Here is a 13,894-nt window from a genome sequence, read left to right on the forward strand (position 1 = left end):
ATACTATACAGTTTGCTCATGAATTTTCTGATGGCGTTCAAGCAGGTTCTATAGATTCAGCATCTATCAGTAATCCTGACACCAGGATTACAAAATATTTTAATAAATAAATACACACTACACTATACAGTCATTGAATCCAATGTTGTCTCTGCTCATTATGTTCTGGTTCAACTCCTGTTAATGTCAGCCTCCTTTAGAAAGGGCCCAGTACAGGAAGCGCAAATACGCATTGTTGTTCTGTAAACTTGGAGATTGCTCCATCTGTAACTATGGAGAAAGTTTATTTCTGGGCATCTAGACTGAAGTCTCTCAGCCCTCTGAAATCTGGGAGAGCTTCACATGCTGCAAAAGGTATACAGCAGCACAGCTGTGTCTCTTAAAATGGATTCAATGAACATGATGTTATCTCAAATCACAAAGCTGGCAGATATTTTGCAGCCTCAGCAATATCTCCAAGCACACAGACAACATCTGAAGAGCTTTGTATCCACATTAAATTACAAGTACTTTCACTGAATTTATAGTACTATGGTTTTGTAGTGTCTTTATTTAATTTCTGTTTCATTATGCTATTCTGTTTCTACTTTCCCATTTTTTGTATTGTTTGTGAAAGCACTTGCAGATGATGTTCATGTGAGGCTTAACGACAATTCCACGGATACTTTCTTGCTGACTTTTACTCCTAGTTCCATGTCAGTTGGAAAGAGTTATCCAGAAGCAAGTGCAATTTTTTGCTTTGAGTTAATACATCGTAATGACTCTCCAATTCCTCACTCTAGCTGGTACCTCCAACAGTTACAGAAAACAAACTACAGAGTTTTTGAGACTATGTATAGATTACTACAAAACACAAAAGGAAATACTCTTCTTTCCAAGTCATCTACTTTAAATATATGTTGTTTATTGAAAAAAATATTTTTTTCTTGGCAAGTCCTTTTAGATGCTGAAACATAGATGAACAATTTTTTAAAAAAAACTTTCATATAATCTCAGATGATCAGTCTAGAAAAAATGCTGCTTTCAACTAAAATTGATTTTACAAAGACTAAATTATTTGTGCTTCACAATATATAACATCAAAAAACCCCTCACTGAACTGCTAGATCTGAGTCATGCAAGAAAAGTAAAAATACAATTTTGATAGAAAAATCTAGGGGTTTTTCATTGCTGCTTTTCAATTTATTTTCCTTATACTAGCAGAAACTCATATAAAATACATCCAGCTATTTTTAAATGGTGAAGAATTTCTATTTGTATATCTGTTTCACAAAGCTGCCTTAATACATGAATTGTGGATGTGTACACTATAATGTATATTATTAAATGCATATATGCATTACATAAAAATAAATCTCTATTCTGTCTACACATACAGTCTTCCAAATGGAACGTGAAAGCTCTAATTTACAATCACCTAAGACTACAGACTCAAGCTTGTTTCAAACAAGCAACAAGAACAGAAAGCTCAGAATCTAAAATGATTCAACAATTACTGAATTTACCCATATTAGATGAATGACAAATTTAAATCAGTTCTTGTATAAATAACTTAATCTTGTGCCAGGGGAGGTTTAGGTTAGATATTATAAAAAGTTCTTCACCGAGAGGGTGGCTGGGTTCTGGAACAGGCTCTCCAGGGAAGTGGTCACAGCACCAAGCCTGACAGAGTTCAAGTAGCATTTGGACAATTCTCTCAGGCACATGGTGTGACTCTTGGGGATGATTCTGTGCAGGGTCAGGAGCTGGACTCGATGATCCTTGTAGGTCCCTTCCACCTCAGCATATTCTATGATTCAGTGAAACTGCCCTGTAACTTTTACGGTGCTATATAATTTATCATAAAATTCAGATATCTTATGTAAAACAAAAATGCTGGGTTACTTTTGTCCTGTATAAAAGATCCCTCTTACTGACAAGTGTCTTTACTGACAATTGTATTAACTGCATACCTAAAAAGTATAAAGGACAACTCTGACATCTCTAAACAAGAAGTTAAACTACATACTGATCATCTGACCATAACCAGAATGGTTATGGAAATGGAAGCCAACAATTTCTGAAAACACCTGGTTTCCTTATTGCTGCGCAAGTTTCTATGGTACAGCAAGTGAATTATTACATCTGAATTCTGACAATTTGTCATATGGATAATTAGTGTTTTCCTTTGGCTGTTTTTTTTAAACTGATCTCTACCCGTGCTTCTGCATGACCACACTGTGTACTAGAAAACACATGTGAAAATTAAGAAAACCCTGAATGAGTGGGTTCTTTGATGTACAGTATGGCTTAATTATTAAAGTTTTTACTGCAGTTGGCTATTAATATAATTTCCTAATCCATTTTAAGTCATTCACTGATCTCCAAGAAATGTGCATTTTCTTTTAGGCTCTCTTTTTCATTTTCTCAGCATGTCAGTAATGGACTCTTTAGAGATCTGAAACAACATTTGAGCCCTCTTTCTGTGTCAAATTTCACTGAAAACACAGAGGGATTATGGTGATAAAGAGAGAAAAATAGCACATACAGCATAAACCCTGTTTTCCCAGGAAAATCCCCTTGAAAGGTTTCAAAAATTTTAAAGAGTTGCTTACTAGTGGTCTTCTGTTTGCTTCCTTTGTTAAACTCTTGAAGTCATACTCACTTGGTCCACTGATACTATCTGATCTGGCTTTCATGACTTTGCAGAACTGTTTTCGACAATGTTCTGTCCAGTCCATTGGCTTCTCTGGACTTTTTAAGAGTGTTAAGAGCTTGTCAAGATCCTTATCTAGAAGAAATGAAAAACTAGTTGTTATTCTGTAATGATCATATAATGATAGAATTGTTTGGATTGAATAGGACCTTAAAGACCATCTAGTTCCAACACCATCATTGTGGTCATTTTTGGCAGACCTCACACCTTTGGAAGAAATGGCTACATAAGTATCCTTTCACCTAAGAGAATTAAACTGGAGAAGTAGTCCTAAAACTGATGACATTCTGCTTTATACAAAACAGAAATACTCATTCTACATACTGATGGGGTTTTGTGCTTATTTTGGCTGGGGTGGAGTTAATTTTCTTTAGAGTGGCTACAATGGGGCTATTTCTTGGATTTGTGCTGAACACAACGCTGATAATATAGAGATGTTTTTGTTACTGCTGAGCAGTGCTTAGACAGAGTCAATGCCTCTTCTGCTTTCATACGGCCATGCTGCCAAGGAGGATGAGGGTGCATGGAAAACTGGGTGCAGACACAGCTGAGACATTTGCCCCCACCCGACCAAAGCGATACTTCCCATGAAATGAATCATCAGTATATAAAGTAGGAGAAAGAAAGGGGAAAGGAGGGATGTTCAGAGTGATGCTGACATGATAGTTGACATGGTTGTATTCAGTAAAAGGTTGGACTTGATCTCTGAGGTCTTTGCCACCTTTTTTCTCTTCAGCATGTTCATAGCCCTCCTTTGAACACTCTCCAGGGCTTAATATCTTTCTTACATTGTGATGCCCAAAACTGTACACAATATTTAAGGTGAGGCCTCACCAGTGCAGAGCAGAGTGTGACAATCCCCTCCCTCAAACCGGTTGGTGATGCTTTGCCTGATGCCCCCCAGGACACAGTTGGCCCTCCTGGCTGCCAGGGCACTGCTGACTCATATTCAACTTGCCTTCAACCAGGTCTCCCAGATCCCTTTCCATGGCACTATTCTCTAGCCACTAATTCCCTAGTGAGATGGCAGCACAATTTTGTAGACATGAAATGAAGCAAGATAAAACAGCAACGTAACAGTGTTGCACAGAAAATTTCTGGGTTTTTTCTGTAAGGAGGTTTCCCTCAGAAGCTGCCACTTTGGAAGTGTATGCCTTCAGGCTGCCACCACACCTATCGAGTAAATTTGTCAAAAATATATTGGGCTCCATATGTTATGAGAATTCTTACAATGACTTTGCTGATAATCTCCAGTGTTTCCCAGCATTAGCACAAAGACTTAAATTTGGGACAAAACCTTAGACTAAAAGTATACTTTACTGTTGCTGAAATGTCTCCTTTCAAGTTTTGTGTTAACTCTCAGAGAAACTTAGAAATTTTTAATCGAGTTTTCTTTAGAATCTAGGTGTACCAAACATGCACCAGCCCAGGGCAACAGGTTTTTGCTGGTCCAGTTAGGGACAGTAACAATGTAATTCAGGCATTTATTTGAACTTCTGAATGACTGACTCACTACCTGCGTATTAATAAAACACAGTCTTACAATACAATTGTTATATATGAGGTTCAAATATAACATTTTTCATTACATGTTCAGCTCGCTTTTAAAACCAATTTGTGGTATAGTTTACAAAGAAGATTTTTATGAAATATTCACTTTAAATGAAAAGAAAGAATTTCAAAGATTGCTCCTTAATCTTATCTTGCTACTAAAGACAGATTCTCTCTTTACAATGGGGAGACATGCCTTCAAAATTAAAATTACCATTGATGCCATGACAAAAGGACAGTAAGTATGTTCTCTTCTCTTTTCGCTAGAAGTGATTTTTTCCACTTCTATTTTCTACTAAGTTCGAGGAAATGTCACATTTTACCAGTTTTCTAGAATAATACAGCCTGTAGCAGTAAGTTTCATAGACAGCTGACACTCAGAAATTTGAAAACAGGACCATAATGACAAATGTAGAACCAGCATGTGCATCATACCTGAAATTGTTAAGTTGGCTTTCAACAATACAACATCTGTACTTAAAGCCTAAAGAATTACTTCTTTAAACAAAAAATGTTCTGTAATCAAAATTTGTCTCTTGGAATTCACACTGAACAATGAACATTAGCAAGCTACAATGATGCATGATGACACAGCACAGTGAAAATTACACACAAGGTAGTAATTAAAATAATGCATACATATGCTTTGGGAAATCAAAGAGGAAATAATTTCTTACTATATGCAACTTTTTTTTTAAATGTTAATGTATTGGGAAGGGCTGACTATTTAAATAATTTTTCTGAAGACAGAACAAATTTCAAGTTCAAATGCCAAGTCCTTTTATAAAGTAATTTTATGCAAGATAAAACTGATCAAACTCTTCCAAAATGGAAACATTCAATTAGACTGCCTCTCCTCAGGCAACTTGGTTCCCAGAGAACTTGAAGCTGCTTTGAAAGACGTTCTGGCCAGTTTGAGAGGAAAAAAATAGATGGTATTTGTGAGAAGGTAAATGCACATGCACCTGCTCCAGCTGTGCACAATCCCTCCCTCTGCTGCGGGATCATGCAGTTCCTGTCATTATGGAAGGATTGCATCCTGCACTACTACTAAGGTGATGAAAGCTCTTCATACCATGCAAGCTCTTTTCTGTTCTGTTTCTACATTTTTGACACTACATAGAAGTGAATTCTGTCATGAATGATGACTTCTCAATAGAGATTCAACAATTGTTTGAGCCAGTCTATGGCTATTTAGAGTATTTGCTGTTACTTTTACTTCTTTGTAGCATTTCAAAGTACTATTTTCAAACTATCTTATTAAGATTATTAGAATATTTTCAACAGAATTGCAACATTGCATAGAATTTATTTTAAGCTCATGCAAAGACCTTAATAATTTATAATTAGTAAATTGTATCCCTCTCATTGGAAATTATTATAAAATATATAACATTTAAAAATAAGTTTATTATAGTAACTTATGATCATTAATAATTACTCCAAATTAATGAACCTGAAATATCTTTGTTCTCAAATAACTAAATCCTGAGTCTCTTTCCAAATAACATGCACTGATGCTTAGTACAGCTTATTTAGGAAAATTTAATGTGAAAAAGGATATAACTCTCAGTATTGTCAGTAGGACTTCTAGTTCTTTCTCTTCCCTTTTCTGTTATTTCTGTAACGTGAATATTGAAGAAAATCTTAGAACTGCAAATCAACACTCCTCTGTACAAGTTAAATAGTTATTTTACTTCCCAAAGGATTGCAGTAACTCAGTTTGGCAGACAAGGATCAGAGACTACAAGCTGAGATTTAAGCAGTCAGCTTACCAGAGACCAGGCTGAAACCTTGATTCATCTGAAGGAAATAAAACTACTAAAAAGTATCCTCTAGTAATTTCAAGCAAGCAGGATTTCAAGATCAGATCTCTGCTGCCTCTCTGGTTTCTTGATATGACTCCTATTTTTCCTTGCACAGTTTGTCTCTCTAACATTCTTCCTCTCTAGCTGGCTTTACAAACTTAAATCTTTATTTTGTGATTGCTGAAATGAGCACATGCTAGTATCTAGCAACTAGTATCTAGCAATGTCCATGTAATAGTTTAAGCCTTAGTTTTAGATAGGCCTAGATGTACGCATTAATTTTAGTAGGCCCTGATAGTGTTACATAAATTAAGAGTGACAGGTGTCACCTGACTTAAGCAACCTAAGAAATATTTCACACCAGATGACACAAACTGGGATATAAATACAGTAGAGTAGGAGGAGTTTGGTCTTTCTGATCATGGCTGGGGTGGACAAGATGCTGCTGCTTGTCTGCTAAGTAAGGCCCCAGCACTGCCACTTGCTACTGTGGTATCTTAGGAAAGTAAAATGTTTGGGTTTAGTTTTCTCTGCTTGGGTCTGTCCCTCGGAAGATTGAGTTCTCTTGAGTGCCTCCAGTGCAGACATGATGGTGCTGAGGAAACTCCTACCTATCTCAGGTTTGCGTCATCTGGTATGAAATATTTCTTTGGTTGTTTAAGTCAAGTGATACCTGTCTCTCCTTCTCTGAGCCTGCTAATCTGAGGCCTAGATAAAACTACCACAGGCATTATATTATGGAAATTTTCTACATCTCATTTTCTTCCAGGTAAACCACTTGCTCCCCTTAACTTATCATTAAATGTGGACTACCACTTTAGTCACCAGGTCAAAGACAAAAAAAAAAAAAAAAGAAGAACCTTGTGGGGTTTTTTGAATGAAAATTGCTTCCAAAAAACTCATGATAGCAAATAAAAGTCAGTTCACTTTCATAATTTAGAAGGCAACTATAACTTGCCCAATAGTATTGCCACAGAGCTGGAACCTGAACAACCACACAGTCCTGGGCTATGTGTATTACATGTTACACCAGAGGTGTTCTAAACACACACAAATGCCAAGACAATTCTGCTTTTCTTTCTTCTCTTTTCTGGTATGTCATTACATGAGTTCACTAGTTACCTTGAATTAACAACTTGAATATTTTTTTCCTGGAAGAAATACCAGAACTGCTGAATGGGGTAAGGACAGAAGATGAGCGAACAGAGGAAAGAGGGAAAAAATCAATAGAAAGAAATGAAAAAGCAAGGAAGAAAATGAGTGAGACCTTCCTCTACTGATGCTAGTGAGCTTTTAAATATGCTCATGAGTGAAAAGAAACTAATGTCAATTTAATCAATCTGCTACACTCCTGCTTTCTTCCTCATATGTGGTTATATTTTGCTTTGTGCTAGCATTGGTTGCTTAGTCACATGAAAAAAACCCCAGCCACTACTTTTACTAGTTTATGAAGCTATGAAACTTCATGATAAATAAGCCACAGTATGTATGAAATCTGAACCCCCACACCATAACTGCAATTTGCAATTTTAAATTTACCTCCTTCCCTAAAAGGTGATGCTTTATAATTATGAAAAAAATACTTCATCTAGCTTTTGTGTCTAAGGCAGTTAAGACCTAGGAAAATTCATCAATGTTTTAGAAAACATCAGAAATGCAACAAGTCCTTTCTCATCTGATTATGCACTGTGATAAAACTGTTTTTCTCTGACCAAGAATCTAAGATCTGTAAATCCATGAGTATCTTATTCAAAACCTAAATTGAGAGATAATGAATAACCTGACTTTATTATATTTGACTACTACATGAAAACAAATCCATTTAAGGATATATAATTTAGAAAACCCCATGTACAGTTCTCATAGGTTTATTCACTTACTGCTCTTTCAAGTTTCATTAACTTAGTGGACTTTAAAAGCAAAAGACAACAGGCTCAAATATGAATATCAAGACAAATATAAAAGTCAAAGAGGTGCAGGTGATAAAGATGTGAAATTACAAGAAATAACAGCAAAGCTAATGTAGCTGATTCTTTGACAGAGAAAGTTTAGAAAAAACATTTTGAAGACACTGGTAGTTTCAGACAGGTAGTAAAGAAAGGGCTAAGATCAGATTTAAAAAACCAAACCAAATGAACACCAAAATAAAAACACATAAACAAAACAAAACAAACAAACACTCAAAAAAGCCCTCCCACAAAACCAAGACAGAAACATGGCAGCATGTTCCCATTTAAGTTAAAAGTATGAAGCAAAGAACTCAGAGAACAGTGGTTGAGATAAATTATCAAAATACTTTAAGAACATTACCACAGAATTTTTTGGTAGCAATTCTGTACTGTACACATCCAGAAGAGAGGAAGACTGATGAATGGTGGGATACCTAAGTTTAGGGAAATGCTAAGCAGTGAATGCATCATTGCAGAACATTTATGGACACTTTTTCAGCAACACTCATTATCAACTGTCATAAATGCAGAGCTAGGAGTAGAAAAAAGAAACATCTTTTGTGCAAATAGAAGAGTGAATATTACTGTTTAATAGAGTTCTACAGAGTTTAAGTTTTAATAATCTACACTATAGTTAATATCACAAGCAAAAAAACCCCTTTTTCATAGTTGTTTACCGAATAAGAAAGGACTATAATCACTCTTTGAAAACCACTAATAGTTCTTCCTCACATTATCCTAATGAAATAATAATTGAACAATTAAAACAAAAGAAAAGCAACAGGGGATCTTGCTGCAGTGTAAACAAGTGGAAACGGCATAATTAATTTCCACATGCAAATAATGATCCACATAAATCATTTGAAGCTTCACTATAAATTATCTTTGACAGAAGTGAATCATTAATATACTGCTATCCAATAGTTTTCAAACTCTAAGTAGTGGCTGAAGGAATTAGTGCATATTAATACGCAACCAAGCAAGTTTATTTTTCTATAAATCCTTTCTAACAGACACATATATCATATGGACAAATACTGAACACCTGCAAAACCAGGGCAGATAGTTGCACACGGGGAGGAACTACAGATTTTGCTCAAATACAAATACACTTTTTGAGTGAGTCTACTAACTCAAAGTGTCATCATGAAATGGAGAAATTACCCCAATATTTCAATTCAGTTAGTAATTTTACCACTATAAATTACAATGGATTAATTTTTGACACAGTGAGTCAAAATATCCACTTGCCAGTGTCTGTGAGCCCTACAATAGCACAGAGTAGTACCAATGGTGTTAAAAAAAGTGTTCTCTTAGATGCATCTTTCAGGCCGTAGTGCTGGGAAACACATTCTATATAGTCTCAGTTATCACTGCTCTCCTTTTTTTTTTTAAAGGTTCTCCTCCCTTTCCACCCCAAAATGAACAACCAAAAAGTTGCCGGTGTTGCACATTTATCACTGTCCTTCAAAAGAATTTAGAGAGAGAATAAAAAAATCCACCCATTTCCTAAGGTTTTCTTCAAAGAGAACTCAGTGCAAGACCTTTTTAATAACAAGCCCTGTTGTTACTTTCTTTTTTATCCATGGTTTGCATTATACTACATACAGTCACAGGCTACATGAGGTCTAGGGCTGTGGAAATGAAGCTTCCTGTTCCCTGACCTCAGTTCAGCCACACTAGTTCCAAAATACTCAGGGAGCAATTTCAGCTTGCACTCAGAAAGGCAACTTCCATTAGCTGAGACACTCTTCTGGGAAACAAAGGTACTGTTATTGCAGCTGTCCTTCAACTGCATCTACAAGAAGGGTCAAACCCAGCAGTATCAGCAGTGCCATATTTGAGAGCACATCTGTAATTTTTTTTTTAACTCTCCCCCAGCCATCTCCAACATCTGTTCTATAGATACAATAAAAAAATTTCAACTCGGATTGTATTTTTACACCTGACATCACAATTATATGTTGGATACAGCGCACATTTTCAAAGCAGAGAGAAAAGGTAAGTTTCTCTTCAGGTATCCATGTTATATGGGCAGTAAGAGAGGAGGCAAATAAGAGGTCAGGCTTACAGCTTTTTCAGCCAAACTGTACATTCTTTAATAGTACTAAGAATCTTTTAGTCTTAATTATTCATGTCATAGAAATGCCAAAAAAAAAGACAGAAATGATACTACACAGGTTACATAATGAAACACCACGACCATTAAATCTGAACATAGATGGGTTCAGGGAACCACAAAAACACTGTGCTGGACTTCGATCCTTGATGACAGCTAAAATGAAGCAGTCATGCATTCGTACTCATCCCATGTACAAGTGGTTTCATGGCTGCAGAACAATTGCATAAGTCTGTGTGAACCCTGTCCATCTCCCCGCACTGAAGCAGAATGAAAACAAGTGTTTTTCTAACCTGTTCCAAAACATCCAAGCAAGCTGAGCAAGTAACACACAACATGCATTCCAAATATTCACAACATCAAAGAAGTTGTGTAAAGGTCCTCTTCTGTCTTGTATAAATTTAACTCACAGATCTTTCTCATAATCATATATTAAATCTCTCTTGTGGAAGAGCACTTCTATCACTGCCATATTTTAATGCTAAAGAATACACTTCAGATATTCTCCATTTTCTACTCTTGGTTTTGATTTCTTATTTTCCCAAGTACTGGAATAGTGATTTATGAATTTCATTCTTTTCATTTTGGTCTATTTACTCTAATATCCTCTTTCAAAATAACTTAGGCATCCAGAAAGCTTCAGTTTGATGATTTTTTTTTTTAATTTGAGTACTGAAATAGAACACTTTCAATGTTTTGTTTTCTCTTTTTTTGAACAAGAAACACAATATTTTGATTCGTAAACAAAATGTGCTGTTCATTTTTCACTTATATGATTTCTTCAGTTACCTTTACTATCAAAAATGCCATTTCAAGTTAAAATATTTCTTTGATATCATTATTTCAATTTCTCATCAAATGCATTTGCAAACGTTTGAAACTTTATTTCAGCAAATTTACTGTTAGCCAAAGTTTTATCCCAGTTTTCCTAGCTGTTTGTCATCCACAAAACTGATGACTGTAATCTTTATTGCATTATCCCACTAGGCAATGATGAGCAAGAGGATTGCTCTGAAGAAGAGAACAGAGAAGTTCTGAGGGATTCAATACAACATGCTTTTCCAGCCCAAGAGCAATACTGCTGCCTCCTTGAAAACATAATTAAAACAAATGGGTACACACTTTATAGTTATCTGATTGTTGTCTTATGAAAACTACTTTAGGAAACCTGGAACAGTATTAGAAAAGATAAAGAAAACTCCCTTATTTTTTAACTGCATGGCCATTCCTCTTGTGAGAGCCTGTTTTCAATTTTTTCCTAGATATTTACAAATAGACTATTTTGTCTTCTACACTTCTGAAAATCTATCTCTGCTAAGGAAATTCACAAATAATTCCTAATAAGTATATCTCAAGGATACAGCAAACATGAACAAATACAGTGAACAATTTATTTACTAAACCATTCATTAGATTCTTTTGCATTGTCTAAGATAAGTTAAACCTTAAAAAGGTTTCTCTGTGTGAATTAAACTGCTGTGACTAGGTATTTCTTCAAAGGATTCTTCAGTCTGCTTGCATTCCAAATTGATGTTCAATGTGGAGACCAAACCATTCTAAATGCTGTCTATTTCACACACGACCAAGCTTTGTAAACACAGGGATGTGAATCACAAAAATAGGGTACAAAAAAATCTGCAGCTCAACCACACTATCTTGCTTCAGTTACTAGAGAGATGATATAAATGTACCTTATGAGTCTCCCACCTGACATGAGCCAAAAGGTTAATCTTAAAGTTTGCATAACAATTATATTACTAAACAGAGCTTTGCAGATAGTTACACAAAGCTAGACAAGCAAAACCAAACCAACTTATTTAGCTACAAATGCAGCCAACAATAAAATACCCTTAAGTACTTAATCATTATAATCTGTGGGATGGGGGGTTGAGAGGAGGGGCAAGGAGGAAGGAAATTGAAATTTTAAAATTGACAGAGATGCTTGTGTGACATCTACACTGCTTGCATACTTTGTATGTACCTTGTCTGAATTCAGCTTTCCTAGGAATTTCTGCAAGATAGCACTTTGGCAAAGGGAATGATGAAAACATTGGCCAAGGATATGGATCACTGCCCTAGAAACAGGACCAGAAATAAATTAATTTAAGAGAAGAATTAATAGCTTTTGTGTGATCAACACACAATTCCCAGAATTACTCCCTATGCACCAAAATTATGCTTGATAAAACATATTGCAGTAAGATGTGCCATAACTAAAAAAAAGGATACAAAATCCAAAAAGTATTTGATCCAGAGTTTTTTATGGTATATATCGCTGACATTTTTGATTTTACAGCTCCTTATTTCAATCACAAAGGAAATGGCAAGTTTTACAAAAAGTTAAAAAAAAAACAAAACCACACAACTGTATTTCCAGTTTCATACACTGATCTCACTGTCTCTGTTGTGCTGATACTAATTTGCATTTCATCTTTAGAAGACTGAGTCAGTTAAAAAACCCAAGCATCAAAAAAAAATTAAATATAAGGAAGACAAATGGAAAGCTAATAAATAAAACACAAAAATATAAAAGTCAAAAAAATACAAATTGTATTCACTTAAAAGTAGTATTAAAATGGAGCAAAATAAAGTTGTCATCTGAATGCAGTATGCCCTAGTTACATGCCAATCCTCAGACACTGGGAACAGTGTATTTTTACAGCGTATCACTTCTTTAAAATATTAGCACTTTATAAAACTAAAGGTGGTCTGGTATTTCTTAATGTTATATCATTTTTCATATGCTTAATTATCAGCGAAAACGTTCCAATATTGAAGTCAGGAGCTAAGGAAAGAGAAATTGCTAAACTTTAGATTCTAACCTTATCTAGTGCTCTCAAAGGCAAAATCCTTTCCTGTGGTCCTCCGATCAGGTTTATCCTTACAAGAATGTGGTTTCTCTCCACTGACAGACCATCAATTATAAAAACTCTGTGGAGAAAAATCCAAACAAAATCAAGCGAAATATAAAAAACTCCAAAAATTAGAATTTGATTTATTGGCAATTTAATTTAAAAAACTTTACTAAGCAAGAATACTTTGAGAAACATCCTGCAGTCAAAACACAACCTGGAATACACCTAGACATAAGGAACTAAACAGAAACATAAGGTATTTTGAGGTGTCTTTGAGCATAATGCTAACTCTGTATTCCCTACATATTACTGATTAGAAATTTTGGGGCAATTATTGGACACAAGAAAGTAAAAAATTTCACAAGCTTTGTTACATCCATGTGCTCATTAATTAGGGTAATTTGGCCTCCCAGTATCCTTCTGCTGTCACAAATAAGCAGAACTGTTCATAACACAAACATAGCCTCCTTAATGTTTGAAGACACTGAGCAATCCAAGATAGAAAATATTTTTAAAACAATAAAATCTAGTTTTTATACACCACTTTCTTAATAAAAATTTTGCCTCCATAGGAAAATAGTAGGTTTCATTCTCAAATAGTCAATAACTATCATCTGTATCTGCTGAGATTTCACCCATACTGTTTGTTTTACATTCTGTAACAGTCACATATAACAAACAGCAAGCAGGAGGAAAATTCCTAAAACTCAGCATGCTGTGAGAAAGGAATAAATGTCTGTAACTCAATGACTGTCCACTTCTGTCCCAAAAATACACTTTTCCTTTTGAAAGGATGTGCTGCATAATTTTATTTTGAAGACTGCAATGGAAAGTCATAGAAGTTGGAGAATTGACTAACTTACAAATAAATAAAAAAGACAAAACTAAACAACAGCAAAACCCAATCCCTCCACCAA

General features: G+C 35.2%; 1 protein-coding gene across 8 annotated transcripts in view; it reads right to left on the bottom strand.

The window, feature by feature from the left end:
* Nucleotides 1–13,894, bottom strand: part of TBC1D32 (TBC1 domain family member 32) — a 78,587-nt gene that overhangs the window by 23,461 nt on the left and 41,232 nt on the right. For all 8 annotated transcript variants that reach the window (XM_071548984.1, XM_071548983.1, XM_071548981.1 and 5 more), the window contains 3 exons: nucleotides 12,945–13,053; nucleotides 12,104–12,197; nucleotides 2,645–2,770 (listed from right to left, as the gene is read on the bottom strand). In XM_071548984.1, coding sequence (XP_071405085.1) covers nucleotides 2,645–2,770; nucleotides 12,104–12,197; nucleotides 12,945–13,053 — 329 coding nt within the window. The remainder of the gene's footprint in view (nucleotides 1–2,644; nucleotides 2,771–12,103; nucleotides 12,198–12,944; nucleotides 13,054–13,894) is intronic.

This window comes from Pithys albifrons, chromosome 2, assembly GCF_047495875.1.
Source record: "Pithys albifrons albifrons isolate INPA30051 chromosome 2, PitAlb_v1, whole genome shotgun sequence".
Lineage (NCBI taxonomy): Eukaryota > Metazoa > Chordata > Aves > Passeriformes > Thamnophilidae > Pithys > Pithys albifrons.